This window comes from Amphiprion ocellaris, chromosome 6 (genome assembly GCF_022539595.1).
Source record: "Amphiprion ocellaris isolate individual 3 ecotype Okinawa chromosome 6, ASM2253959v1, whole genome shotgun sequence".
NCBI classification, from domain to species: Eukaryota; Metazoa; Chordata; class Actinopteri; family Pomacentridae; genus Amphiprion; species Amphiprion ocellaris.
In genome coordinates, this window is record NC_072771.1 from 36,295,020 (window position 1) to 36,319,107 (window position 24,088).

At 38.5% G+C, this 24,088-nt stretch overlaps 3 protein-coding genes across 3 annotated transcripts in view; 2 read left to right on the forward strand and 1 right to left on the reverse strand.

Moving 5' to 3' along the window:
• The window catches only part of vsig10 (V-set and immunoglobulin domain containing 10), a 14,559-nt gene extending 12,081 nt beyond the window's left edge, over nucleotides 1–2,478 (forward strand). The window contains exons 8-9 of the mRNA XM_035950995.2: nucleotides 1,932–2,074; nucleotides 2,152–2,478. Of these exons, the coding sequence (XP_035806888.1) occupies nucleotides 1,932–2,074; nucleotides 2,152–2,246 (238 nt within the window). The 3' untranslated portion in view covers nucleotides 2,247–2,478. The remainder of the gene's footprint in view (nucleotides 1–1,931; nucleotides 2,075–2,151) is intronic.
• Nucleotides 2,479–5,732: 3,254 nt separating this feature from the next.
• Nucleotides 5,733–16,196, forward strand: wsb2 (WD repeat and SOCS box containing 2). The gene is made up of 9 exons (XM_023276267.3): nucleotides 5,733–6,005; nucleotides 6,175–6,343; nucleotides 9,649–9,845; nucleotides 9,926–10,057; nucleotides 11,990–12,090; nucleotides 13,478–13,680; nucleotides 14,089–14,178; nucleotides 14,268–14,384; nucleotides 15,577–16,196. Exons 1-9 carry the CDS (start codon nucleotides 5,966–5,968, stop codon nucleotides 15,797–15,799), a joined length of 1,272 nt encoding a protein of 423 aa, XP_023132035.1. The 5' UTR covers nucleotides 5,733–5,965; the 3' UTR covers nucleotides 15,800–16,196.
• On the reverse strand, nucleotides 16,160–22,573 carry rfc5 (replication factor C (activator 1) 5). Its single transcript, XM_023276268.3, has 11 exons — nucleotides 22,414–22,573; nucleotides 21,721–21,785; nucleotides 21,299–21,435; nucleotides 21,113–21,192; nucleotides 20,904–20,977; nucleotides 20,088–20,247; nucleotides 18,962–19,043; nucleotides 18,725–18,854; nucleotides 18,307–18,384; nucleotides 17,081–17,135; nucleotides 16,160–16,958 (listed from the first exon to the last, which is right to left on the reverse strand). Exons 1-11 carry the CDS (start codon nucleotides 22,458–22,460, stop codon nucleotides 16,859–16,861), a joined length of 1,008 nt encoding a protein of 335 aa, XP_023132036.1. The 5' UTR covers nucleotides 22,461–22,573; the 3' UTR covers nucleotides 16,160–16,858.
• Nucleotides 22,574–24,088: the final 1,515 nt, after the last annotated feature.

Sequence of the window (24,088 nt, forward strand, 5' to 3'; positions counted from 1 at the left end):
GATAAACATGAGTAGAAAAATATGTCCTAAAATGTAAGTAGAAAAGTATAAGCATAAAATGTAAAAATGTGCATTGTACTAACGCAATAAGAATATAAATATACAGAGTAATAAATAGTAATGAAGTTTTGGTTGTGTTATTGCACAGAGATGTAGTTTTTGCAAGCAGCAAGAAGTAAATATTTGTTAACTGCTTGCAGGTGAAACACAATGAACCAGAGAATTGACTCAGAGTCTGATACTCTGAGTCAATAGTCTGACTCAGCTAATTAATAAAGTCTCACGTGTCCACATTCTGGAGATGTGAAATTTTCATTGTTTTTTTTTTTTTTTTCTCATATTACTTTAAAGATGGTTCATTTCACCATGACTGTATAACTCCAGGTTTTAGTCTGTTTCTGTGTCTGTAGCCTTAACAACAGTTGAGCTGCTGCTGTTCACGCCCCCTTCAGGAAGAAAACTCTCTCTGTGATCAGAACAGTTGCTTTTCTAACCTTTTCTCTAAGAGATGATTTGACATGGAAATATCCAAATTCACAGCACAGCCGTTTCCTTTAAGTCATGTGTATGGTGAGCTAGCGAGAGAAGAAGAAGAAGAAGAAGAAGAGCAAATATGGACCACAGATATGAACATTCTATACAACCATAAATATTGCAAATAAGCATGAATCTTGAACTAGACCATGAATATTGCACTTGTAGGCATGTATCATTCAGGGGGGAGGGAGCAGACATCTGACAGCTTGGGGATAAAAGCTGTTTTTGAGTCTGTTGGTTTTGTCTCTAAGTGTCCTGTAACGTCTACCTGAGGAGAGAACAGAGAGTGTCCTGGGTGTGAGGGATCTCTGGTGATTCCCTTGGCTTTCCTCTCAGGTCTGCCAGTGTAAATGTCTCTAAGGGAGGGTAACACCCAATTTCAGGTCCTTCCTGTCCTCTGCAGAGCAGCAGCTGAGCCACACTGTCCAGCAGTAGGTCAGTGGGCTCTCAGTGGTGGAGCAGTACAAGTTTGTGAGCAGCTTTTGGGACCCAAGACTTACTACATGTCTTGGTACGTTCCCAAAACCTCTAGAAGGTAGCTGTAACTTGGGCCTTTTCTAGCATTTTACCAAATCCCCTTTTAACCTCTTTGAAGTTTGACACAAATGTTGATGACAACAACTGGTTACCAAAGATTTGAGGATGTGTATCAGTGTAAAAGCTGTTGTAATTATCATACAGCTTGGGTCACAGTAGTGGAAGGTACATTTAATTAAGTATTGTGCCTAAGTAAAATCTTAAGGGACTGTGTTTTACTTGAGTACAGGGGGTCCTCGACTTACGCTGGAGTTCCGTTCCTACAGACAGATGTAAGTTGATTTTCTCCATAAGTCGGAACTCTGGCAAAAATGTAAACAAAGCCTTTACGTGCATCAAGATATCGATCGCTTCTTTGGAAGAGTCATGAATACTAACGACTTTCATGCATGTATGAGTCATTTTACAAGAAGATAACAGAATATTGTAACAGACTGATATTGTTGATGTTGAGGTTTCAGTGTTTATTTTTCAGTTTGAGATTTACCTAATGTCAGTGAATGTGCCATGTTTAGTTAGCTAAGAGTCAGCAGTAGTGTGTGTGTGTCGACTGAGAGAGAGTTGGGAACGGCAGCTAATTCTGGAGCTAAATTCGAGGTTTTTTCTAGTTATTTTGGCATTAGCAACGGTCCACAGTAGCCTGTGTGAAGGTCGAATAAACGACCAGAGAACGAGATAAAGTCTCACTCATTCATCACAAAAGGTCGCTACAATATGTTGACCTGTTTTTACAACTCGACTGATGTTCGTCTTCTACACTTTATTGCTGCTTTTACTAACGACATCTGAGCCCTTCTTCACATTTTGCTGGTTTCTGACCTGCTCTCTAATGTCATAACAATATTTCTGCCCTGCAGCCAGCTGGAGGAGGACAGAGGAGACGTTCTGAGTCTAGTGGAGTCGGACGATGAACAGATCTTTCAGGATGCCGTTCCCCGGCTGCCTCCGATCACCAATGGACGCCACACGACGCTCGTCCAGATACATCGGATCCCGTCTAGTAAGGCCTCATCATGGCAGTTTAACTGAAATGTGATAAAATGTTAGTGAATATCAAAATGTCCCTCTGTTTTCCAGGTGATCACGAGGATGTGGAAACTGCTGACACAAGCTCGCAGCAGCAGGAAGACACTGAACAGACAGAAGAGCCGGAGGATCTTGTAACATTTTAGGTTTTGGGGTATTTTTAGATTAATCTTTCATTTTAGGTAAATGATATTAACTCCCAATGAGACTGTGAACAGAATTGGTGGAACGTTCATGTTAAAAAAAAAAACAAAAAAAAATCCCAGAATTTTCGAAACGGAAATTGAACTTTTGTAAGCTTGTTTCTATGATTGATTTGTTTGTACAGATTTTTTGAATGTGTGAGATTCCTGCAGTAAATGGTGCCATTTAAACAAATCTGATTCTTGACATCTTTTTGGGTGTTTTTTCACTTCATTAATACGTCTGTCTTTTAGCGTACATATACCGTAGTAAATTTGCAGTATATTATCTCCGATTATCCCAGTCTGGAATGCAACTCTACCCTGGAACTATAAAAATAACGTGATGGAGTACATTCGTCACTTTTCACTTTACATTTTTGGTGCTGGAGCAGCGACTGTGTAGTTCGGTAGCAAAAACAAAACTTGGCATTTAATACGAAACCTGAACTGAGACATAAAACACTGAAATTTAAATATTTGTCTTTGATCAAGTTGTACTGCCACTGAAAAAATACCTCCACTGACGTTCCACTGAAAAAATAAAATGCATAATATAAATAATTTCATTTTATTTTGATATGTTGATGTGCTTTTTAGTGACATTCTTGAATTTTACTTTACGTCTCCGTATTTTCAGTATTATTTTTTTAATACTGTTAGTATTGGTTTCAGTTTAAACTTAATTTAGAAATATTTTCCATCCCAAAAACTTTACATTGTCCTTCCAAACCCGCAATCAGAATCTGACATGAGTGACATACACTACCAGTCAAAAGTTTGCACACACCTTCTCATTCAATGTTTATTCTTTATTTTTACTGCTTTCTACATTGTCAATACATACTGAAGACAGAATGGAATTCTGTAGCCAACAAACAATTGTGAAATAACTCTCAATATGTTTTATATTTTAGATTCCTCAAAATAGCCACCCTTTGCTTCGATGACAGCTTTGCAAACCCTTGGCCTTCTCTCCATGAGCTTCAGCTTAATTATTCATTTGGGGTGTTAAGAAACCTTATAGTTGAACTTTCGCTCCTCATCAGCACCCGGATCTCTTCTCCTGGACGATTTAAAATGTGGGTCACCCAAATTACTTTTAAATAGAATTTAAATACCACTGGTGTAGCTGCCTACTGAGGAACACACAGAAATAAAGTGGACTAACCCAACTTGAAAACGGTGCCGTTATCAGGTTAAAATCTAAAGACCGCTGGGCTGGATGATCAGCAGGTTTACTGGCTGTTTCCATGGAAACTCTTCGCTCAAGTTAGCCCGAGGTTTAGTTATTTCACTTTTTAGTCTTGAAATAAACCAGTTTATATTTGCAGTTCTTGAATGTCACATCCATAATTTTTCAGATTTATTTCTAGCATTCTTGCTGCCAGCTGTTTTTTCTTTATTATTATTACTCCGCCAAGGAATGCGGCAGAGTTATGTGCATGCATGTGTACGTTATGTACGATACTGAATCGTGTGACCTAAATATGTAGCGGGTGGCGGGAATTGATGGGAGTCAGAAACACCCCCACAATTTAATCAGTTGTTCCTTGTATCAGCTCCGATGTATAAGTCTTGATAAGCCCTCAGCGGTGCATTTGTAGTAGGATCACAATCATGTGATCGTCAGTAGGAAGTTGACATCGTGTTCACTTGTTATGGTCACAGTAACGCCATGCTGCTATCTCACAATGATACAGAAATCTTTAACAAATCCATGGATCCAGACTATAAGCTGCATCACTGCCAAAATCTAATCAGGTGGTCCTTGTGTCATTTCTGACCTTCCCTGAAAATTTTATCCAAATCCATTTTACTGTTTTTGAGTAACGTTGCTAACAGACAGACAGACAGACAAATGTTTGTCGATCCTCACATAACTCCACCGTTCCTTGGCAGAGTAAAAACAGAAAACAGTTTCTGGTGTCAGTATAAAATAAAATTTAAAAACTAATCTAATTAATTCTGTTTTTGAAAGTTCCTTTTTCGTTTTCAAACCAAAAGCGGAAGTCACGTATTGTTTATATTTTTGATTTAATACAAAATAACGAAGCCATCTGGTCTAATAGCAGCTTGTTTGAAATCATACTTAATGTCGATGCCAAACTATAGTGCTTTTGTTCTGGTCCTGTACACGTAAACCGGCCTGGATTCAAGCACATTTGAAGAGAGTGACTCAGTTTGTTTCTTAACAACATAACTTAACAACATAAATGCTGATGAGTAATGAACAGGCTCCACTGCATATTTAGAATCATTCCAGTGCAGAGTTGCATCCAAATGTATTCAGTGTGAAACTACACTGCTGCTGTTCTGGTCCTCTTACTATGCTGTGACTTTAAACCTTCCATTATTACAATTTATTAATCATTTAAATGAAATTTCTCCCACAGGAGTCTCTTAATCAAATCTATAATAGGAGACATAGTTTGATGATGTTTCACCGCGGTTGTTGTTTTAATATTTGTGATGTGACTCAGATAGAAAACTTGTCCACAGATGAGGTAATGCATTAATCCTACGAACCTGATGCTGTTTTCACTTTGAAACTCTTAACTCAGTCATCCTAAGGACTAATCATGTGGGCTATATTTTTATTTTTTACTTTCAGTTCAGTCCAGGTTTTCCACATCTGCCTTCATTTCATATGATAAAACCTTCAAATGTTTTATTTTAGCTTTTGTATCAAGGAAAATAAATGTTGTGCTATGAAATTATATTTTTACATAATCTGGCATCTGACAATATCAGAACTGTGATATGTGGTATTCACAAATTAGTATAAATATGTGTTTAGTGTCTAATGGAAGTAAATGTGACACATTTATTCCCTGATGTGTTCACAGACAACATGTTCACAGACAATAACCCGGTTTCAGAGGAGACAAACCAGGCCAACGTTTGTCGACATTTTAATTTGTGAATGTTTTGTATGACACCTTTATCTTTTAATATTCAATTTTTTTTATTACTTTAAATAATGAGTTTATTTTTCAGTAACAGTATTCACAACATCAAAATTGGAAATAAAGTTCAACTTATGCATAAAATAACATTTATTATTATTTTTTTATTGAACCAAGTGACCCATTGGGGGCTTCTTCCATCTTTCTTTGTTGTTGCTTTTTAATTTTTCTTTGCAGTTACAGTATAGGAGCTAGTTCAAGCTAATCTTACGCATAAAAATGACTCATTTGAAGGTTTCTTTTCTCTTCACTGGGCCTGTGAAGATGCTTTTCTCCAGGATTTTATATTTAGTTTGATAATAACAAACTCTGCAGTGATTTATTCATCCTCTAAATGTATCCACATACTTCTTGTGCAGAGTTTTTTCTGGCTGCTATAATAAGCAGTGGGAACCTCAGTGTTTGTTGAAGCGCTGTATAATGGTTTGGGGGCGTGGCTTAGGCTTTACTTAGGTTACGTAATTAAAGAAAAACGTGACGACGTTGGGCAACACTGGCTGACGGTCCAAAGTGAGTCAGACAACAGGAAAGCAGCGGAACATTCTCCACATAGCGAACACTTTTTCCTTTTCTTTTTTTCTTTATTTTTTTACGTCTCTTCTTCGGCCAGAGGAGCCTGACGGACGTTTTCCTGAAACCCCGATGGACCTCCGAGGACAGAATCAGGAAGTGAACCGTAAAAAATAATTAAAAAAGAAGCGAAGAATGTGAACGATGTGCTCCGCTGACAGCAACGTGGAGCTGCAACCGACGAGTGAGTCCGTTGTTGTTGTTTTTTTAATTAATATCAACCGTCAGTAACCGTCGTGTTGTCACGGAAACGCTCCGTAACCAGGCAGCGGCGGCTGGAGATGCAGGAAGAAGAAAAAAAAATTATCAAGCGGTCATTTAAATGTCGTTTATTCTTCGTCCTCCTCCTCCAGCGTCCGACCCCGCTCTGCTCCTGGAGCTCAAGACCAGGCGTCCTCCGTCTCTGGTGGACCGGGCGGGATGCGAGACGTGGAGCGTGGACTTCTCCCCGGACGGAGCCTGGTTCGCCTGGTCGATGGGTCACGGCATCGTGTGGGTGGTCGCCTGGCCGCTGGACTCCGAGTAGGTTCACCTGTGCATTTAATCCACGCATGGTGCATTCAGGGACCCCTCGTGTATTCTCTCTTCTGGCTTTAACAGCGTACAGCCGCTGTGTAAATGCAATTGCATGTTTAAAAACAAGGAAACGTCATAATTATAACCTTAATTTTGCTTTAATTGTCTAAAATGTATAAGAAAATACTCCAGAGACTGTCACCACTAGTTTCTGGTCTAGTTTTGATCTTATGGAGGCTCAAAATGTGGGATTTTTAAACGATTAAAGTAGGTTCACCTGTGCATTTAATCCACGCATGGTGCCTTCAGAGGCCCCTCGTATATTCACCTTTCTGGCTTTAACAGCGTACAGCCGCTGTGTAAATGTAATCGCATGTTTAAAAACAAGGAAACGTTATAATTATAACCTTAATTCTGCTTTAATTGTCTAAAATATAAAAGAAAGTATTCCAGAGACTGTCACCACTAGTTTCTGGTCTAGTTTTGATCTTATGGAGGCTCAAAATGTGGGATTTTAAGCGATTAACGATATTAACAGCTGCAGTCGCTGTGTAAATACAATTACATGTTTTGGGTTTTTTTTGTTGTTGTTTTTTTTTATAAAGGAAACATCATAATTATACCATTTGCTTGACTTAAATTGTCAAGAATATATAAGAAAATACTCCAGAGACTGTCACCACTAGTTTCTGGTCTAGTTTTGATCTTATGGAGGCCCAAAATGTCTGATTTTAAACGATTAAAGTAGGTTCACCTGTGCATTTAATCCACACATGGTGCATTCATAGGCCCCTCGTATATTCACCCTTCTGGTTTTAACAGTGTACAGTCACTGTGTAAATGCCATTGTGTGTTTTTAAAAAAAAAGGAAACATCATAATTATACCATTTGTTTGACTTAAATTTTCAAGAATGTGTAACAAAATACTCCAGTGGCTGTCACCACTAGTTTCTAGACTAACATTTATGTTACAGAAATCCAAAATGTGCGATTTTAAAAAGATAAAACATTTACCTAAGCATTTAATCCACACATGGTGCATTCAGAGGCCCCTCATATATTTTCTCTGGTTTGAACAGCGTACAGTCGCTGTGTAAATGCAATTACATGTTTAAAGAAAGGAAACATCATAATTATAACCATAATTTGGATTAAATTGTCAAAAATGTTTTACAAAAAACTACTTCAGTGACTGTCATCACTAGTTTCTGGTCTAATTTTTATGTTATAGTGATCCAAAACGTACAATTTAAAAAAAAAAAAAAAAAAGTAGGTTCACTTGTGCATTTAATCCATGCATGGTGCATTCATGGACCCCTAGTATAGTCTCCCTTCTTGCATTAAAAGTGTACAGCTGCTGTGTAAATGCAATTACATTTAAATATAACTTTTATTTGGCATAAATTGTCAATATTTGCCCAGGAAGTGTTTACTTCCCCGCTCAGCTCCTTGTGATTTTTTTTGTGTGTGTGTTTGTTTTGCGAACAATATAGAAATCTGTTAATGCAGACTCGGTGCAGCCCTCGGACTGCTGGAATAATATCACAATCTGGGTGGAACCAATTTATCTTAATCTTTTGGCCCTTTGACTTGATGCGTTCGATCTTTGGTGAAAAACCTGGGTGTGAATTTCGACACCTCATTCAGTTTTGATAAGTAGACGAGCTGCGTTCTCTCAGTTCGGGTTCTTAACTGAGTTACAGACACATTTCTCTCCTATAGACTTGAAAAAGCTTTTAAAAAGACGCCTGCCTTCATTTCCTCTCAGCTAGACTGCTGTAACTGGTTAAATGTTGGCAGAAAGCTGTCGTCTCTTCTGCAGCTGCTCAGTGAGATCTCACAACAGCAGCGCTGGTCTCCGTCCACTGACTTTCTGTCTGCGTCAGGATTGATTTCAAGATTTCATTGTTTGTTTTTAAGGTTTTAAATGGGCTGGCTTGACCTTTTTTGATTATATCTCCCTGTTTCTGGCTTCACAGTGGTTGCTACTAATCTCCTAAACAGTATATCTTCTCATGTAAAAACTTTCATGTCTCTGTTGAAGACTCACTGGCATTTAATTCAAATAGAACCTGACACTCTTTTATTGTGGAGTCTTATTGCCTTTTAATTCACATTTGTCTTCAGTCATTGTGTTTTATTATGTTAAATGGGCTGTTGCTTTAGTTGTGCAGCACTTTGGTTCAGCTGTTGTTGTTGCTTTATCAATATATTTACTCCACCAAGCAGGTAGAGCCTCAGCAGAGTTATGCGACGATCGGCGTCTGTCTGTCTGTCTGTCTGTCTGTCTGTCTGACTGACTGACTGTCTGACTGACTGTCAGCAACATCACTCTAAAACGTACTTGGATGAAATTTTCAGGGAAGGTCAGAAATGACACAAGGACAAAGTGATTAGATTTTGGCAGTGATGCAGCTTATAGTCTGGATCCACGGATTTGTTTATGATTTCTGTATCATTGGAAGATAGCGGCCTGGCATCACTGTAACCATGACGACAAGTAAACGCCACATCAGCTGCCTGCTGACGACCATATGATTGTGGTCCTACTACAAATCCACCACTGTGGACTTATCAGGACTTATCTGACGGAAATGATAGAAGAACAATTGATTAAATTGTGGGGGTGTTTCTGATTCCCATCAATTCCTGCCACCTGCTACATATTTAGGTCATGCGATTCGGTATCGTACATAACGTACACATGCAGAACACACACCTGTGCTCAGCCCAAAGCCATTTTGTAAAAAAAGAAAAAAGAAGATATAGTAAATAACAGACCCACAAAATACATTTCCAGGCTAGGAACAGTTAATATATAGAATAAAAAAAACAAAAACAGAACAGTTCAAGAAAGTTAAAACTCGTGTAGAATCAGGAAAGGCTCTCCAGTAAAAATATGTTTTAAGGGATTTAAAAGACATCACTGACTTGACAAAACCATTCAGATGACTGAAAAATCCAAATATTTCAACTCAACACCATCAGCTAACACAATGTAGCATTAGAACACAGGAGTGATGGTTGCTGGAAATGTTCCTCTGTACCCCTATGGAGATATTCCATTAAAAATCAGCTGTTTCCAGCTACAATAGTCATTTACCACATTAACAATGTCTACACTGGATTTCTGATTAATGTTGTCTTCATTGAGGAAAAACTGCTTTTCTCTTTTAAAAAAAGGACATTTGACCCCAAACTTTTGAACGATAGTGTATTTGCAGAAACACCTAAATGCAGCATTGTTTCATCACCAGATTTAGCCTCTCACCACCTACATTATTGTACTCGCTGCTCCTCTCCCCTGCAGAGACAACCAGAATGGAGAAACCGACCGAGGAGACAAGAGCTTCAGCTGTGGTCACCCAGTCTGGGGCCTCACGTTCGGACCCAGACCTCCAAAATCGGCTGCAGCGGCACGTCCGGCTAAAACCTCGTCAAAAAGGAACCTGCTTCTGGCCACCGGCCTGCAGAACGGGGTGATAAAAATCTGGAACGTGTTCACAGGTGAGGGTTTTGTTTCCTAGTGAGTCCTGTGCTGAGACAAAACGTTGATTTTAGATAACTTTTATTTCATGCGTCTTCAGGTAATCCCGTGTTTGACCTCCATGGCCACGAAGGCGTCGTGAGGAACCTGGTCTTCCCTCCAAACGGGACGCTCACACTCATATCATCATCTCGGGACAAGACTTTGAGGGTTTGGGATCTGACAGACAAAGGTATGTGCAGATAGTTTTTAAAAAACAGTGCAAGAGCAGCTAAACCAGGGGTGTCAAACTCATCTTAGTCCTAGCGCCACATTTAGCTGAATTTGATCTCAAATGGGCCGGACCAGTAAAATCATAGCAGAATAACCCGTGAATAACCACAACTCCAAATTTTTCCTTTGTTTTAGTGCAAAAAAGTACGTTCTGAAAATGTTCACATTTAAGGAATTATCTTTTTAGAAAACATTATGAACAATCTAAAATTTCTTCGTCTTCCTTTATTTAAATTTCTTTCTAAATTCAATGTCAACAATATTATACCTCAGTTAATCATTTACACATTACAACTTACAGATCACAGAGTGTCTACAAAGGCACAGGTATCTGGAACTGATTAATACAGTATTTTACTTTATGACCAAAACGACAAAAGTCAGACAAAAAAAACAACAAAAACAAGACACAAAATGACAGAAGTGAGAAATAAAATGATAGAAAATGAAACAAATGACATGAAACAAAACAAAAGAGACAAAAACGTTCCAAAGCAACAAAAAATGGACAAACGACAAAAAATGATACAAACGAGACAAAAAACACAAAATGGCAAAAATGATATGCAAAACAATGAATAAAGCAAAACACAAAATGACAAAAATAAGACAAAAAACATAAATGAGACAAAAAGAAACACAAAACAACAAAAACAGGAAATAAAATGACAAAAACATGAGACAAATGACAAAAAAGACAAAAACAGCAAAAAAAGACAAAACATTACAAAAATGAGACACCATATGACAAAAGAACAATGAGCAATATACTGTTTATGATCAAAACAACTTGTCAAGGTCTAGGAATTATTTTAAATTTACAGTCTTACAAATTTACAATTTACAGTTCATGTCTTTGCTGTAATTTTTACATTTTACAAAATTAATCATCCCGCATGTTTGACTCTCCTGAGCTAAAGCCTTTGTGAATGTTTTTATGTCCTCTTGTGCGAACATGATTTCGAGTGCTGTTCACAAACAGCCCTGACAGATACTCAGGTTTACTTGCTGAAATGCAAACATGCTGTTTTATAGGTAAATACTTGAAGGAAACTGTAGTTGTTTACCTTCAGGGTGGACGTTACTGAAGACTTTGATTTAGCTTCTGTAAAACAAACGAGGTTCACTTTCTCTTTTTCAGCGCTGCATCTGAAGCTACTATTGTCACATTTAATCCATGAGCTGTCAACTTTTAAATTAGTGTCATAATTGACTGATCTATTTGACCATTTAAAAGAAAAAAAACAGCATCAAAATCATTGGATTCCAGCTCCTTATGTTTGAATATTTTCATTTCTTTCCCTCTCTATGACAGTAAACTAAATATCTCTGGGTTGTGAGCAAAACCAGACGTTTAAAGATGTCGTCTTGAGCTTTAGGAAACACTAATCAGCATTTTTATCCATCACATACACAAAACAGCTAATAAAGGAAATAATCAACATTGTAAATAACCACGAGCTGCAGCTGTAGTCTCATTGTACATTCAGGATGCAGAAGTTTCTGTATCATTTGTCTTTTGCAGAAAATACTGCCCACAAGTGTCCTCCTTTTCCGCAGCTGACTGGATTGTCAAATGTCCGAGCATGCTTGAATGCACCTTGTACTTCCCTCGCAAACAAAAACCCATTAAATGCTCACAGTCACGTATCGCTGAGCAGCTCTGCAAACTGATTCTCACACTGTATTCACATCGAGTGAAGCCAGCTATCTGTGTTTTATCACTGAAGGCCAACAGAACCAAACGTCCTGCTCTTCTGTAAGAGGACAGATGTTCACGTTTGTGCATGTAGGAGTCTCACTTTCCACCCCTTCAGGAGCTTTTTATGCAGTCAAAGTTTTCGTGTCTCATTCAGTTCAGTCAGACTGATGTTTTTTCTGTGTGTTTTAGGTAAAAAGGTGCAGGTGCTCCATGGCCACAAAGACTGGATCAGCTGCTGCAGCGTGTCGTCCGACTGCAGCATGATCGCGTCTGTTGGCAGATTTGACAGAGTGAGTTGATGCTCAAGTATATTATAACACAAAATCTGTGAATTATTTCTGTATTTTTTGTCTATGTTTTGGTGGAACGGCATTATTTCTACATGCCTGAAATGTATAACTCCATTTTATCCTGGTTTTTAATGTAATTGACATGATTTCAGGAAACATTTTCAGTCAATTTTGTGTCAAATCCCTTGATTTAATGACATTTTCTACCTCCATAAATGGCGAGGAAGATTTGTTCTCACATGTCTGAACATATTCCACACAAAACGTACAGACAACCACGTCATAACGTGTACCGACGGTTCCCCTATTCCAGCCTGTGTACATTCATTACAAATCATTCTCACAGGGGACAAAGCTGTTCCATTTTTAAACAGTGTAAAGAGTTATTCTGTGTGTTGATTTGCATTTATCAGTACAGGACATGCGGTGGTTCTGTCATTCACATGTGACAGGATGGGAGTGGGAAGGAGGCGTCACGTGTGATCTTGATGAGTTTATTTTCATCAGATGGGAAACATTGTGAGAGAGAAAAAAACAGGGCAACAGTACAACAGAAGTGGTTAAGTTCTGTTTTCATGAAGCAGCAGCAGTAGGTGAAAAGGCAGCAGACGGAGCTCTGAGTTTATACGCTACATGTTGTGCAAGTGGAAAATATTCAGCCTGTCTGTTCAGGAGAACGGATCACTCCTCTCTGTTGCGAAAGTGATTTAAACGCAACATACTTTAAAGACAACGTGATCCAGCGTCCGGTTCATTTTACCCTCACACTGTAATGTTAAACTATTTCACCTTTTACCTCTTTGTTCGAAGGGGATTTCTTGATGATTTATGCAAAACAATTCAGCTTTTTTTTTTAAGTTATTTTTTTGGCCTTTTTGGCCTTTATTGTAGAGGACAGTGGAGAGAGAGAAAGGAAATGTGAGGAGAAGAGCGGGGGAAGGACAAAGGGCCGTGGACTGTAGCCCATTCATGGGTCGCCCGACAATTCAGCTTTTTGCCACAAACTAATTTGTGATAGATGAGTTAGATACGACATTTAAGACATTTCTTGATATTTTCTTCACCTGCTGCTGTGTTTAGATGTAATAAGTAGACAGAAAGTTCAGCATCTTTTCATTAGGACATTTGGTGCGCTTCACACCTTCATTTCCAAAGGAAAACAGCTTAACATTGTGTAATAGCAGCCTTTAGGAACAAAGTCACTCTTTAAAAGCTTTTCTGCATGTTTCAGCGTGTCCCGTTAGCACTGACAGTCAAATTACTAGATTTTCTTGCATTGCAACTTGAAGAAAACATGACATTGAGCTTCCTTAATTTTCAAAGTAAAACCATTCTTTACAGCAAGATACAAGGCCTCATTAACCCTCCGTGATTCTGCTTTGATCAGATGGTGTGTCTGTGGAGTCTACGGTCGTATACGTTCATCAGGAACCTCGTCGGAGGAACACATTACACCTTCTGCCTCTTATCTTCCTGCGACTTCTCCCCCGATGGATCGGTGCTCGCCACTGCTGCCGCCGCCGTTAGCAGCTCCAGCTGGTGGATCGACCTCTGGGACCCGTACACAGCGGAGAAGCTGGCCACCGTGGTGTAAGTTTACACTGAGTTTGCAAACTCTGAATGGACTGCATCACAGTTTGACACGTACACTACCGTTCAAAAGCGTGGGGTCACCCAGACAATTGCATGTTAAAACTCATGTAAAATCAGGAAAGGAATTTGAGTTTAGTTTTGATGCTGTTACTACCATGAAACTGCAGATTAGTTTCAATAAGTGAAAAAAGGTTTGAAACTGTGAAGCAAACCCGTCCCACGCTGTCACTATCGCTGTTTACATCTGACACAGCGTCTGAAAGCATGTCCTTCTGTCCGGTGTCATGTCTAATCTGTTTTTTGCATCTCCTCCTTGTTTATTGTCTGTATATTGTGGGAAACGTTTGACTTTCACTGCTGAGTACAAGGTCGTGTCAATAAGAAAAACTTCTCTTCAACCCACAGCGACTACTTTGAAGACTTTGTGCTGAACCAAATATCAGCAATACAGTTTTCACCCAACGGTTTGCACCTGTCCATAGTGACTGACGACAGGTGAGTTTTCTTTTCCTATCGGCTCGATTTCAGGAAAACATTCCACTGTGCCGCGTAAATGGTTTCAGACGAGTGTGTTGTGTTTGCAGAGCTCTCAGGATCTGGGAGCTCGGAGAGAAAGGGATGGTGATGCAGACGAAGAGAGACAGAGGCTCCAACGGACTCTGCTGCAACTACCATCCACAAGGGGGAGTCGTGGCTACAGGGTAAAAATCCTGCAGCTTTCACCACAGTTTAATACTAGAATCTAAAGCTCATAATGCTTGCAGAATTGAAACTTGTGGAGAGTGGTGGCTAAATTCAGCGCCTGTTAGTAATAGAGAAGAGGATTAGTGAAGTATTAAAGGAAGCACTGGCCATTTGTCTGCTAAACATGCTCCAGACTGTTATTTTTCTCAAAGCAAAGTGATAAAGCTAAAATGATCAATGAATTGCTTTACAAGTGACAGTTTAGATGATTAATGATTAACAGATTCTCAACTTGCTGCTTGTTCAGTTTCATGTAATAGTTCAGAAAAACAAACACAAAAACATGAATATTTTGAAAGGTCCATCGGGAAACACTTCGGATGTTAAGTTTGGTTCCTGAAATATTTCATGAGCAGTTTTTGTTATTTATGACACTGAATTGGGATGAAGAATAAATGGATTAGCTAATTATTTAAAGCATATAAAGAAAGATGATTAAATGTACTGCATATTTTTTAATTGACATGCCCAAACTCACTCCCTCGTGCACTAATTCTCTATAATTAGTAAAATCAGAGTAGTAATCATCATTATTTTGTTAAATCTCTAACTCCTGTAGTGGCAGGGTGATTTTTACACTTTGAAAATGCATCAATCCATATCAAATCAACTTTTTTAGAACAATTTTTGCTCAACCATGTCTGAAATTTTTGTGGCATAAAATATGGATATATTTTTTAGACATATGGAAAATCTTATCTTGATATATCAAATACTTCTCCTGGTTCATTTGCCCATCGACACATTTTAAACATGTTTTTTCATGTATTGAAATCTGATACCATTTTAAATATCCATATTTTATCATTTAAAAAGAGTCTCGAGCAAATCATAGATGGTCGAGCAGAAGGGCCCTGATGATTTGAGATGGAATAACCCAAAGGCACAGCATTGCATTGTGGGATTATTAGCAGAGAGTAGTGCCCAAGCTATTTCATTGGAGAATTCTTGAATTAAAATTTTGTTGCCTCAAATAATGTAACTATCAAATGAGCACAATATCATCTCTGAGGCCTTAAAGCTGAACTGAAAACAGCTTTCATTTCTCACTTCTTAAGTAACAAATGTTGAACTGAAATTTTTCTTAGGAAATCTCAGCCACCGTGTTGCTACAACACTGACTCAAGTCTTTTTTTTTTCTCCTGGCAGGACCAGAGACGGCCACGTGAGGTTCTGGAGGGCCCCCAGGACGATACCGAGCTTGCGCCACCTGTGCCGATCCATCCTGCGCTACTCCGTCTCCACGCACCAGATGGAAGCGCTGCCCCTCCCCAAAAGGATCCTCGAGTACCTCACCTACAGAAACCTCCCCGAACGCCTCAACGCCTGGAGCTCCTCCGACGAAGAGGAGTGGGACAGGAACCTCATATAGGAATATTAAACCTACACTAACAGAAGCATTGAAACACACAGCCGACATTGCAGTGAGTAACACTCATATAAAAATGCCTTTTCCATTCTGAGATGCTTTCAAAGCTTGTCCGAGCGTAGAAAAGAATCTTAGATGCAACCTTCCTACACTAAGGGTTTGATTTATTGCACTACTAGAGTAATACGATGCATAAACTCATTGCTCACATGATTATCTGACTTGAATATCACCATTTTTTACTCTTAATTTATTGTGTAAATATAAAGTGTATATGCATTTCTAATTCCTGTTTACCATTATAAAGCTGCACAACTACTGTATCTGCACATGTTGATTGTTAATATAAGATAAAAACTGGACTTATAGGAAAAAAAGTTTTATTAAACATTAAAACACATGTACATGTTCAAGAATTATTATTCTTATTTCTTGGTCACAGAATCAGATTTTGCATTTTCCAGCTCATATTTTAAGTAAGTGCCCAAAGGATGGATTTTTTTTTATTATTTTTTTTTTTTTTTTGGTGCCGCAGCTACAAACGGCTGCCTTCCATCTTGCTTAGTCTGTATGCAGATGTGAGTGACTCAGATAGCTGCTAGCATTTGTTCCAGACATCTGCTGCACTGTAGAATCAGTGTGGTGGGCAATCATGCAGTGGACACCAAAGAACAGCTTTTTGTTCCTCTAAACAAACAACTAACTGGTGATTTTTACTAATAATCTCTCAAACAGTGCAAAAGGTAATCAGCGAAATCACCAGTTTGACAAGAAAAGCGACCTTTTCTGTGCTCTTCATGGCATCACTGCTCACCACGTAGACGTACAGCGATATAGATTTTAGTTACAGTAACAAAGGCAGCAGCAGAACAGCATAGAAAGACATTTCTCTTCAAGGAAATAACAGTGGTTTGCAAAATGCTACCTGGATGTGAGATGTAGCATTGTGCTGCACCAACAAGTGCCTCTGGCCCACTAAGTATCGACAGTATTTCTCTTCATGTGGTTGTAACTCACATTCAAGAGACAGAATTTCATGGTGGGGTGAAGCAGGTATCGTATCTACGAAGCCTCGCTGACCACGAGGTCTCTCACTGCCTGGAAAGCTGCAACCATGGAGCTCAGCTGGATCTTCTCATTGGTTCCTGACGCAAGCCGGTGCCTGAGGAAATGACACGTAAGTTCAAAAGCGCTTTTTCCCCCAACATGTGGATGTCTTTAGGTCATTAACATGTGACTATTTGGAATTACTCAGACGTAAAGTAAAAGAAAAAACACACATACTCTATGTCGGCTAACTTGATGAGCAGAACCATTCGAATATTGGGAGGAAAGTCCACTTGAAAGAAAGGAAAACAAATTATTAGATTCAATCTTGTACAAAACTACTGCCAGATTTTCAAAATGCAAAAGATTGTCAACCATACAGATTCTAAAATAAGGAGCTTCCATTGTTTTCCAGGCTCATCAACGGATGCAAACAACTAACATGACTCATCATCAACGTAGATGGTGCACATCAACCAATCCAGGTCTAAAGGATGGCGTGTTGTATACAGATGTGGTGTTTCTCCTGCTACATGCTGTCAACCTAAGTTCACATTCTGGTCTCTTGAACACTCCCAAGGGGATGAATAAAGTAAGTACATAAGTTACTAAGGAAGCAAGCACGCAAGCTACTAAGTAAGCAAGTACGCAAGCATGCAAACTAAGTAAGCAAGTACAAAAGCAAACATCTATCTATCTAGCTGTCTGTCTGTCGATGCAAGTAGTAGCTCTTGTGAGTTGTGTTTTAGTGTATGCACTTTACAGTTTTCACCATGAACCTGGTCTACAACTACAACCCTGTCAATGGCAAGTTCTAGTCCAGCGTCCTCATGTGTCTGAGGGAGAACATCCGGCACGTATGATCTAAACTATAGCATTGTGGCAACTGTATTCTCTATCTTGAGGATGTTCCTGCTCATAGTGCATTAAAATCATGACCACACTGGCTGCACTGACAGTCATTGCTGTCCACCGACCCTGCTTGCTAGATTTGGCTCCCTGCGACTTCTTCCTATTCCCCAAAATTATTTCAAGTTGAAGGGTAGTCGTTTGGAAACAGATGAGACTGTGCTTGACACGTTTACAGAACAGGACTTGCAGGGGGCGTTCAAAAGAGGCAGGAGTGCTGGAAGCAGTGCATTACTGCACAGGAAGAATACTTGGAAGGGGATGGTGGCCAAATTTAAACTAAGTGCAGTTTTTGCTTCTTATAGGCGCAATCCTGGAACTTTTTGATACTACCTCGTGCTAAGCTATGGTGCTTGCATTGAAAATCACTTGAAAGTACAAAAAAGATTACATCCTTCAAAACAGAGTAATATTAAATACCTAAACCCCCATTAGACAGAACAAGGATTTAACCTACGAGTAAAGGTTCATCACAGCTCAGGTAATTGTTCTTATAGGGGACAACTTATTTCACTTTAACAAACTGAAAACGTTGTCTGTTCTAGAGTTCTTACCTCTGTGTATGAGCAGATGAACCTCAGTGAGGATATCATGCAGAGCCAAACCTTTCAGACTCTTCAACTGAAGGATTACTGTGACATAAATGTTAAGAAACTACAAAAATACAAACTGAACTACCATTAGTCTGCATCTTGTTTTACATTTTCATAAAGTTTAAAATCCAAAAACAACATATTAAAATCATGCAAGACACTTCTGGCATGTTTGTAAACGTGATAAAATTGAATGTGTAGAGTTTTCATTCACCCTAATCAATCTGAAGTTTCATCAGTTGCAATCTTAAAAGGTGCTGAATAAAGAGGCTGAGATATTTAGCTTTCTCTGCATTGTACAGAATAATACCAAAAACACACACTGGCACAAACTGGTTGACATTTCACAAGACTGAAAACTTGGTGAGGTGAAGGATACGGTTGTACGCTGTGGTGAAGTCTTTGTTGAGGCACCAGTCGAGGATGTTTGCGATGTCTGAGCGGAGGGGATGACCTGTGCAGGTGTAGACTGTGTCCTCTGTCACCTTCCCGTACGCCATACTGGTGCTCTGAAATCAAAGAAACTATCAGTCTGGTTTAACTTTCTGCAATGAGGATATAAATATAGAATAAATATAGACTTTGGCTGTTTTAAAACACAATGAGATGATCGTACCTGCAATATGTTGAGTGATCTTCTCATATCACCTGATGATAAAGTCACAATGGCCTTCATTCCATCTGGACTTATGTCAATGCTGCAACATAAAGATTCACTCTTTCAATCAACTGTCAAATCAATGTTACATTAAAATGCGCTACCTTCATAATATATTTAAGCTTGAATGCACTACTGTCTAACTGTGAGAAAGTAGTATAAACACACAGAAGATAACAATTCCTAAAATCATTAATTAGTTTCTTTCATCTTAAGGTCCAGATTATGGACAGGAAAAAAATGGAGGCCTTGTCTGGTAATTTAAAAAAAAGTTGAATGTTGTTATTAATTCTTGCTGTACCCGATTTACTTGCACCAGCTGACTTAATGCAGTTATTACAAGCTTATCAACTTAACTTTTTAAACCGGCAGGATGAAACTTTTGTCTCCCCCTTCTGGCAGTGACAGTAACTACACAAACACTGTTACCATGTATCCACGGCAACACTGTACTTCTCATTTCATGTAAAAAGTTTACATCTGTTCAAAAAAGTGAAGACTTTTCACGATATTTTCCAAAATGTGTATGCTAATGTTCAAACTTACATTTAACCAACTCATGCCGTCTCTTTAGTGTAGTGATGATTAATAAACAAGTTCATCTTTTCTCACAATTTTGAGATAACGTCTCCCCCCAAAAAAGATTTCTCTTTTGTAAATCCAACATCTTTTCCTCAATAATTATTCCAAATTCAGACATCTTTTCTCATTAACCTTGCTGACTGTTGTTGCAGAGAATATGTTATTTTTTCTCCATTTACAGAAATTTTTCACTTTTTTTTTTTAGTCACATTAATGCTTGGAGAAATCTGTTCCAAAAATATCAATGTTTTCAATTAGTTTTGTGCCATAAAGAAACTACAATGATTCTTGTAAAACCCAAGCCAAGAGCAAAACAGGTAGAATGTAAAAATCCAATCGGTGTTGCAGAATTTCTGGCAACATTTTTTTAGTTCAGATTAGTTTTAGGTCTAAGAGATTATGTAATATATTATTAAAAAAATACTACACACTCCTTCTATGTCAGATTGTTTTAACCACAGAAGGAGAAGAAAACATTTACAGCGTTCACTGATTGGCTCACCTCTCCTGCTGGATAACGTGCTCCAGCCGAGGGATCATCTGGTCCGGGGACAGCGGGCCGAATCGGAACCTGGTGCAGCGAGACTGGAGGGCCGGGATGATCTTGGACAGGTAGTTACAGATGAGACAGAATCGAGTGTTTTCTGTGAACTTCTCAATCACTGAGAGACAAGACAGGAGAGAACACAACTTAGAAACTGATGTAAACGAAGAGATGTGAAAGATAAAATACTACCAAAGTCCTGTGATGCAACACACTTTAAAACAATGTTTCAGTTTAGTGGAATGATGTTTCCTGTGACTTCCTCGGTGTTAAAAAGCTTGTAAACCATCAAATTGAGAAATTTCAGAGCTCAGTAATCAATATTGCATGTTAAATATTCTTAAATTATCTTTGCAGCTCTCTCCAAATCAGTCACAAATTGCTTAAAAATTCTTTGACTTCCATTCCCATCACAGCAAAATTCTAATTATATATAATCCATCTGCACTAACTACAGCTGCAATCAACCTTTATCTTACCCATGCCTCCGCTTACAGCAAAAACAAGAACTGTACTGACCAGTAAAATGTATGTTTTACAATCTCACAAGCTTGTGTTATAAGAAAAACAGAATTTAGATAATTAAAATGATAGTCAAAATGTTCCAGAGTCACTTAATTAGTAGTTCAAATCCTGCGGTAGGTTTTGGTTTTTAAATGAACGTCTAAGGTTTACAAGCTGGTGCGGTGTAATTCACAAGCGGCCAAATTATCTGGCCGCTCAGTGAGGCGTGTGGCTCACAGTAGGTGACGCCCGGGAGAACAGATGGCTCACCTCGTCGCAATGCATTCTGGGCATCCTGGGTCATGGCATCGGCCTCGTCCAGTATCACCAACTTGAAGCCCTTCCTGAAGGAAAAAAATGGACAGGTAAAATGTCAACAGTTTAGGATTTACCATGTAGTTTTTAATGGCAGATTAAAAGAAAATGCATTAAGAATGTTAATTTTTCTGTAATGTATATACAAATACATTTTGCCTTACTTGAAGATGGTCCTGGTGCTGGCAAAACTCAGAATGGGACCTCGTACAACGTCAATACCTCGGTCATCGGATGCGTTTAGCTGCAAAACAAAATAAGTCCGATTTTAATATCAAATCAAATACCCTCAAGGTGTCAGAAAGCTTCATATTTCAATGCTCCAAAATCCTGTAAGGAGAATGATGTACCTCCAACACCATGGAGTTGAACTCTTTGTCCTTGTACAGCTGCCGGGCACAGGCGAGGATGGTGGAGGTTTTTCCTGTTCCTGGGGGGCCGTAGAACAACAGATGGGGAAGCTTGTCCTCGCTGATAAACCTCTGGACTAAACAGAGAAGAAAAACAGTTAGAAATACAAGGGAACACAGCTGACAATCTGAATATGATGCTGGTCCATTTGAATTGTTAGAATAATATAAAACATGAGGTAAATATTAAAAACTGGTTTCCACATCCTTACTTTTTAAGTTAGTACAACTGTACTTAAACACAGGAGTAAGAAACACTTACAGACAGCAGGGGCAGTTATCATTACACAGGTTTATCAGTTTATTAAAGTAGACTTTATGTGCAGTTTAATTAAACCTTAGTGTCCAGTCCACATACTTACTGGTGCTTAGAATATCTTTGTGGGAGATCAAATCATCAAGTGTCTGTGGTCTGTATTTTTCAACCCTGGAATACAAAGCAGAAAAACATCAATCAAGACTGTCATCAATAATAAATACTTTCAATCTATACCTGATCGTAGTCGTTATTGTGATTACTCAAAATTGTACAACACACAATTGTTAACTTTATTAATTACTCACCGAACTTAGTTACAATTTTTTCCATTTTAAAACAATTTACTAATAAATTTGGTTACATACGCAATAAAAGTTGATTAACATTCGAGATGTTATATCGATGAAGGTCATTTTTTAATTCGGCGTCTACACTTTTTTGCAGAATTAACGACTATATAAAGGAAACTTCAACCCTTAATGCGGTTTCTCAGCAGTCAGGCGCTGCAGCATTTCCGTTGAGCCAGTTGGGTGAAGTGGCACAAAGGCGATGCTGGACGTGCTAGTTAGATTTTATATACGCCGAATTAAAGAGAAGTTCTCATGGCCTCAAATTTAACACTCATTTTACATTTACGGCGAATATTTAACGTTATTTGTGTATGGAAGGTAAACACACAAACGACGTAATCCTACACAGTGCAGTTAGCAGCTAGCTTGGATCAACACTCTGCATGTTAGCTTGCTAGCGCTACCTATACTCGTCTATCTGTGATAAACAACGACTGTCAGCTCACCACGGTAAGTTTCTGCTCTGTGCCGGTACTTTACTCGTCGAAGCCATGTTTCCTGTAAACTTAACGCCAAGTGCAATTAAAAACTTCAGCACAAGACTTTTAGCCACTAGGTCGTTAGCTTTGTTTGGCGCCCTGAACTACAAAACGTGCGTCGTACGTCATCGCGTACAACCAATCAGATCACGTTGTCGGCTCCTGTGGGTGGGATTTTAGTAACATGTTGCCCACTGCAAAAGAAGTTTAGTGGCACAAAAATTGCAATTGAAGATATTCTAAATAACACAAACATGCTTACAGTTATGTGCAATTCATATCCATATTTCCTAGCTCACTTATAAATTAATTTTTGAACAAATGCATTATTTAATAATTGAAAGTAAACTGATTAAACTAAGCTCAGTGCACTCATCTGTCTATCTGTGGAGCTAGATCCAGTGCTGGTTTAAGTCTCTGCAGGTGACACTGAGTAAAAGTCACACTATTGATGACTAATCAAACAATAAAAAAGGAGAACCTATGTAGGCATGTTGTTGTGTAAAAATTCTGTATACTTATATGCATATTTTTAGTTGCATTTAAAAAAATAAAGTCCATTCTTTCCATTCCTCCATGTATTTTAGTTGAGTATGACCATTTCCACATTACAGTTCTTAATTTATCGCTTAAATTCTGGTTTTAAACACAAAGCAACTATATAATCTCAATCTGTGACTTCTCATCAACCTTGTAAATGTATGATTCTTAGACCCAGCAGATCATACATGCAGGTTTGACACCTTTTCTCTGCAGATTTTGCATGTATTTTTTAGTTATGTTGAGATTGTATTGTCTTCTAGCTGCACTATCATATATATATTTGCATCTGCATCTGGAATATTTTTTCACTCAGTACTGTAAAGAAGCATACAACATCCTGAGCTTTTCCCTGTGACCCACCAAAAATGAAGCACCATGACAGATTAGTGACATGGGTTGTGAGCGTCGCCTGTATTTTTGCAAAATGTCAACACTGTAATAGTTTCACAGTGGTTGGACGCTGCAGGGTTTATGATGACTCAAATGAGTTGAATGGCACCAAAGCAACCGGATGTATTAGTTGGACATTGTGTAGTTTTACTGCTAAGCATGCTTTTAAGGACTTTTGAGGAGTAATGTTGCTAAAGTATTGAGTATTTCAAAAGTAAAGCGGCAACATTTCGATATAGTTACAAAAAGCAGAAATGTGTGTGTCAGAAACATGTATTTAATAGATTTCTTCTCCTTTTTAATCACCTCGGGACCCCTCCAGTTTATCTACCAACACCTCTGAGGCATCCTTAATCTTAGTAAATTACAAAGCATGACAATTTAATTCACAGCCTTTGTCATTTTAAGATAATTTAATTTTGATTGTTTCGTGTGTTAGTTTTTTTGTTGTTGTTGTTGTAGAAACTTTAATGAAGTAGTCTCATTGAGATCAAGTTTACAAGTATGACCGGAGTAGAAAAAAAATGAAGCGCTTTTATTAGTCTGACTACCCCAGATGTAGACTGAGGGTATAAACTTTCCACTGGCTGCACATTTCACACACTTACTCCTCTCCTTCCTCTGTCGTTTTCAAAAATCCCCTTTATGGGAAACCACAACAACAACCTCTGTGCAGCAACCCACCACACTGAAAATTTCAAGTTTTGCG

Bases quoted from the DNA above. Each gene is read 5' to 3' on its own strand.
- wsb2 (XM_023276267.3), top strand. From the start codon at position 5,966: ATGTGCTCCGCTGACAGCAACGTGGAGCTGCAACCGACGA. The intron at 6,344-9,648 runs GTAGGTTCACCT...TCTCCCCTGCAG, and splicing joins GCCTGGCCGCTGGACTCCGA to AGACAACCAGAATGGAGAAA. The intron at 13,681-14,088 runs GTAAGTTTACAC...TTCAACCCACAG, and splicing joins GAGAAGCTGGCCACCGTGGT to CGACTACTTTGAAGACTTTG.
- rfc5 (XM_023276268.3), bottom strand. From the start codon at position 22,460: ATGGCTTCGACGAGTAAAGTACCGGCACAGAGCAGAAACTTACCGTG. The intron at 21,786-22,413 runs GTGAGCTGACAG...TTTGTATTCCAG, and splicing joins CAGAGCAGAAACTTACCGTG to GGTTGAAAAATACAGACCAC. The intron at 18,385-18,724 runs GTATCCTTCACC...TTTATGTCACAG, and splicing joins CTTCACCACAGCGTACAACC to TAATCCTTCAGTTGAAGAGT.